The 5577-nt window shown below is 34.6% G+C and overlaps 1 protein-coding gene across 1 annotated transcript; it reads right to left on the reverse strand.

The window, feature by feature from the left end:
- Positions 1-4366: 4366 nt before the first annotated feature.
- Positions 4367-5577, reverse strand: LOC110619695 (non-symbiotic hemoglobin 2). Its single transcript, XM_021763235.2, has 4 exons — positions 5385-5577; positions 5157-5271; positions 4715-4831; positions 4367-4504 (listed from the first exon to the last, which is right to left on the reverse strand). Exons 1-4 carry the CDS (start codon positions 5477-5479, stop codon positions 4385-4387), a joined length of 447 nt encoding a protein of 148 aa, XP_021618927.1. The 5' UTR covers positions 5480-5577; the 3' UTR covers positions 4367-4384.

A 5577-nucleotide genomic window follows, 5' to 3' on the forward strand; every position in this document is an offset into this window, starting at 1 on the left:
AGACTATTGAACCATGCTCGTGCTGGTCCCGAGAGTGTTGTAGGGAATACCTTACACATTAAGGCATCTGATAAAGTCTGCAACTCCATGAACGTCTTATAGTTCATGACGTGCTCCCTCGGGTTGCCAGCTCCGTCATAGGCTGCTGTTGATGGCATCATGAACTTCTTGGGGACAGTCTCTTGCTGTACCATCTTGGAGAAAGGAGAAGAAGTAGGTAAGGAGGTTAGGCTTTGATCTTTCTTACCTAGCTCGGCTAAGAGCTGTTCTTTCAACTTTTCTAACTTTTTGTTCATCTTCTCGTCTCCCGAACTGCATTCCTCTTCCTCCTCCGCTTCCGTTCCGGTCTCGACGGTTGTTTCAGCAGCACAGTTATCCACCTCCTCGTTGTCTATCATTTCTTTGACTCTCCTCGCATGGGTTCGGGCTTGTGGTTCTTCGTCTTCTCCGGTATCATGACTGTTAGTTCGAAGATGGTCGGAGATGGGTCGAGGCTCATTGGTTCTGGGTTCCTCTACTACTGGGAGTGCATTCACTGGGGTGCTAAGACCCCTCTGTTGCATTATCTGCCCCAACCAGTGAGCAGTGGTTTGTAACTGGACAGCCATGGTTTGAATGTCCTGGTTGGACAGGGTCATAGGGGGAGCATTCCCTGCCAGGCTTGGCGAGGGATTAGGGGGAACAAGTGTTTGGTTATTCATCGTTGTTGGGCCAGAAAAAGAGAACTGCTGCCCTTCTTGAGCAGAGCTCAGGTCATTGGGAAGGTTAAGATTACTTTCTTGGTGGTTTGCCATCGTGGATCTCAGTGGGTTTTGAAAGTGGAAACTCCGGTGATGAAAAGATCTCCTTCGTTTCCCACAGACGGCGCCAATTGATGATCTGAGATCCAATGGAATAGGGTTTTACAAGGGTTTCATATTACAAAACAATGGTTAATACAACTTTCTCAGACTCCTTTCAAAAACTTGGTTTGTCTGGGGACGGTGCTCCCCTTTTATCCTTTCTGCTTTGCTCATGGTGACGTGTAAAGGCCTCTCCGTGATTGGGACACGCGTCTCTGGCATGCAGATTTGGGTGTACGAGGGTATCAGCCGCCTGCTCCATGCGTAACGGCCTCTGATTCTCCCCATGCGTACATCCGTACGGATCTGCCAGGCTGTCTGAGTTGGGTCTGGACACTGGGCTGGGCTGAGAGTCGGACCAGATGCTGAGCCCAAGAGGAGAGGGCTTGCTTGGCGCGGGTTGGGCCGGCCTGAATGGAGGAGATGGGTGAGCCCGGCCTTTGAAGGCATATGGGTCCGGCTTGTCTCACGTGTGTGGGCCTCTGCTTGATGGGCTTTTGGCTATGGTCGAGGCCCTGGTTCGGGGTTAAGAAATCCAGCGGTTATCAGAGGTAATGTTTCTTGAAATCAGAAATTGACAGAAAATAGAAATAAAATGAAGAGATTTGAAGTGAATAATTGAATAAACCTCAATTTAATTTAACTTTCAACTGAAAATAACTGTTTAGCCACTCATGGCCATAATAAAATTATAACAACTAATGGAGAAGAAGGTGGGGGCAATAAGAGAGGAAAGGAGGGGAGAGGTAGAATTTATATAGGTACAAAAAGATAAAACTTAATAGTTTAAAATAAAATCTACTAGTTCTATCTTATTTATATCCTAATCTTATCTTTACTTAGGTGGCAAAATATATTTTATCTTTCCATCGCCTTGAATTACAGGTTTAGTCAAGATTGTAGCCTCTCAGTATAAAATTTTTTTTAATTCAGCCTTTTTCATTCCTTTTCTCAACTTCTACTCACGAATCTGTCTAAAATTAAATTTAAATTAAAATTAAATATTTATATCAAAATTATAGTAAAATCAAGAAATTAAATGAGGAAAAAAATTGTGAGTTTTATAACTCATCAGTTTGTAAGCTATTAGGCTTTTCTTACTCGGTTAAATATAGACCAGGAAGCACAATACTGTGGCCAATTCTATCTCCCATAGGAATGAGGATACCTCGCTTCTAATGGTAGTCAAAGTGCTCAAACTGAGCTTATTTGACTCAATCCGACATGAATAACAACAATCACTTGAAATTCAATATTTTAGTGGATTCACAATGGAACAATAACCCTATAATGGAGTACCAAGCAAGTGCTATTATTTATTTAAAAAATAGAGTATATTTGCCTAAGGAGTCACCAAATATTCAAGTTGTTATTGTCGCATTGCACAATCAGGGACATGAAGAGTATAAAAAACATTGTATTGCATCACTAGAGACTTCTATTGGGTTGGCATGAAAAATCAAGTTAAGGATTTTGTTAAAACTTGTAGCATATGCCAGCATAACAAATCTGAAACAATGCAGTCATCAACAGATCTTCTCCAACCTTTATTCGTTCCCTCTCAGATCTAGATTGACATTGTCTTCTTTATTCCTCTTATGCATCCTTACACGACTATAACAGTTGCTGACTCTTTTTTTTATTCGATGATGTAGATATAAAATGATCACTATTTTTATTTCTTTTTTCCCATTTACATGGATTGTTTGAAACTATGATAAGAGATCATGTTGTCACTTTTACAAGTGTTTTTAGGAATGAATTGTTTCGACTGTGTGGCACTAAGTTGGTCTATAACCTGTATATCACCTGTATTTGGATGGCCAAAGAAAGGTTGGTAATCGAACAATAGAAATGAACCTCGGTTGTTTCATAAGTGAACAATCCCAGAAGTGGATGGTTTGGTTAGCCTGAGCAGAATATTGTTACAATACCAGCTACCACTATTCATTAAAGGCTACCCCATTTGAAGTAGTTTATGGCAGACCGCCTCCCTAATTGTTGTCCTACTGCCCAGAAAGCTTTAATGTAGATGTTGTGGATATTGCTCTTTAAAGCCGTGATGCTCTTTTATCTTCTTTTAAGACAAAATCTCATCAACAAAAGATGAATAATTACTATGATGATCATCACCGTGAAGTCCAATTTCAGGAAGGAGATCAAGTTTTACTTAAACTTCAACCATATCGTCAAATGTCTCTTGCTGCTCGATGAAATCAAAAGTTGGATTCTAAATTTTATGGACCTTTTACTATTCAGAAGCTGAATCGATGTCATAGCAAATCAATTGGATTTACCAGCTGACTCTCATATTCATCCAGTTTTTTATGTGTCCAAACTTAAAAAAATATTTTACAGGCCAACAAACCAGTAATATCTTCCACTTCTACCGGTGCCAATAGAAGACATGATACGCCCACCATTAGCCATTTTGGGTTCTTGTAATCGAGCGGGTCAATCTGAAGTTCTAATCCATTGGATAGATTCCTCCCTAGCTAATGCCTCATAGGAAAATGTCTCTCAATTACAGCAGCAATTCCATGATTTTGTGCTTGAGGACAAGCATATAGACATAGCATCAACTCTTCCGCCACCACTTTGCCAAGATTAAATTATTAAATATTACATGAAAATTTTAAACATTATTATTATATAGCTAAAAATTTAATTAGTTATATTTTACTTTATTATTTTAAATTTTATGTTTAACATATTATTAATATATTGTAGATTTTACACGAAATATTGTTTTATTAATATGCTCATACAATTTCATTACTAGTTTTTATTAATTTTATTAAATAAATTAATTGTAAATTTATAAAAATAAAATAAAATAATATTGATCATATTACTATAATCGTTATATTTAAAATATAATTTCAAATAAACACTAACTAATTTATCCTCAAGATAAAGTCAATAATTACATACTAAAATTTGGCTCTAAATGATTCTAGTCGACGAATATCAATAACATGACCGACCAAATATTTTATCAATAAAATTTACATATCACTATAATACTCCATAACTCATTTTTATCCGTAATTAATTAGTAAAGTAATTTATCGATCAATTTTATCTATTTTTAGTCGGTCATTATTGTCGATATATTTTATTTTTTTATCATAAAAGTTTAGAATATAATTATTAAAATTAATAAAATTAATTTTTTTACAATTATTTTTTTGAATTATATTAAATTATTAATTTAGAATGTTGAATAAAATGATATAAAATTTAGTTATATTTAGCCGTCCAACTTAATACTAGAATATAATATTATATGGTTTGAATAGGATATAATGTTAAAATTTTTAGTTTATGCATATTTATTAAAACACGAAAAAAAAATTTAACATTATACCTTAAGCTTTCAAGAAAAAAACATTATATGGTAAACACTTAGGAATGTAGCATTAGATATATAAAAAATAAAAAATATTCCCACAAAATAAAACATTATTATATGTTAGTATAATAAGTTAAGAATATTAAAGATCTAAAAATTGTGAGCAATAGCGGCCTCTTCTTTCATCTCAAGCTTTGATGGCAGCAGCCAACTGGTCGTAGGCTTCACACCATGCACCGCCCATCTCATCACTCCATTTGTCTCCAACCGCCGTTTTAACTGTTCTTAAAAGTGCTTCTTTCACCACCTAATTTTTGTTTTTAGAAAAAAAATATGAAAAATTATATTTATATCCTTAAAATAGGTCAAACAATTAATATATACTATCTTTTATTTTTAAAATTCAATATTTTAATTTCTATATTTTAATTCTGTTAAACTGAATATTTCTTATATTATAGACTAGATAGTAAATTTTTATAAATTTAATATAATTAGAAGTTAATTAATTAAGTACCTGAAAGTGAGGGTCAAGAACTCCATTCTTGAGATGGACAGAACCCAAGTATTTGAGAGTGGTATCACTCACTACAACCCCTCCTTTCTCCCTCAGTTGAATTGCTGATTCGCATGTCTGAGTTCGTGCAGTATTAATTTATTATAATATCACAGACGTGTATACTCGCAATGCCAGTGAAAATAAATATTAAAAAATAAAATAAAACAAAAATTGAATTATATAAAATGTCGAATGCAAGGTTGGCCATGTGCATGAAACAGACAAAAATATGCTAATTTAAGTAGGATATAGGCCTCAAAATGCTTGTGAAATGATAAGGCTATGAAAGTACATCTTATCTCTAATCTTCTTCAAAAATTATTAATAATTGAAGAATTTTTAGTTTTCTTTTTTTAAAAAAAAAAATAGAGATTAATGGAGAAAGATGGAAGAGACTGACCATCTTGAAAACCTTAACAGCATGAGCTTTAAGCTTAGGATTAGTCTGAGGAATTTCATTAGACTCTCTTAGAAAGGAGAACATGTCCTTGGCAGCTGGTGCTATCTCTAAAATACTGAAAAATATTTATAAAATAAAAAACCAAATATATATAAAGTTTATTAATTTCAGAAGAAGAATGAGATATAGAAAAAATAAAAAAATAAAAAATAAAAAATCTAAGTGTACCTGCTGAAGAATCCAAGGCTGTAAAGAGGGATATCTTGTTTCATTATCTCCCATGATTCTTTCACCAAACCTTCTTCTTTCTCATTGAAAACCATCCCCTCTCTCTCTCCCTCTTTCTCTCTGATCCTGTGGGTATAGCTTAGTCTCTGGTTTGTTGCTATTCAGTATACATATGGATAGATAAGGGAGCTAC

Source organism: Manihot esculenta, chromosome 7 (assembly GCF_001659605.2).
Source record: "Manihot esculenta cultivar AM560-2 chromosome 7, M.esculenta_v8, whole genome shotgun sequence".
Lineage (NCBI taxonomy): Eukaryota > Viridiplantae > Streptophyta > Magnoliopsida > Malpighiales > Euphorbiaceae > Manihot > Manihot esculenta.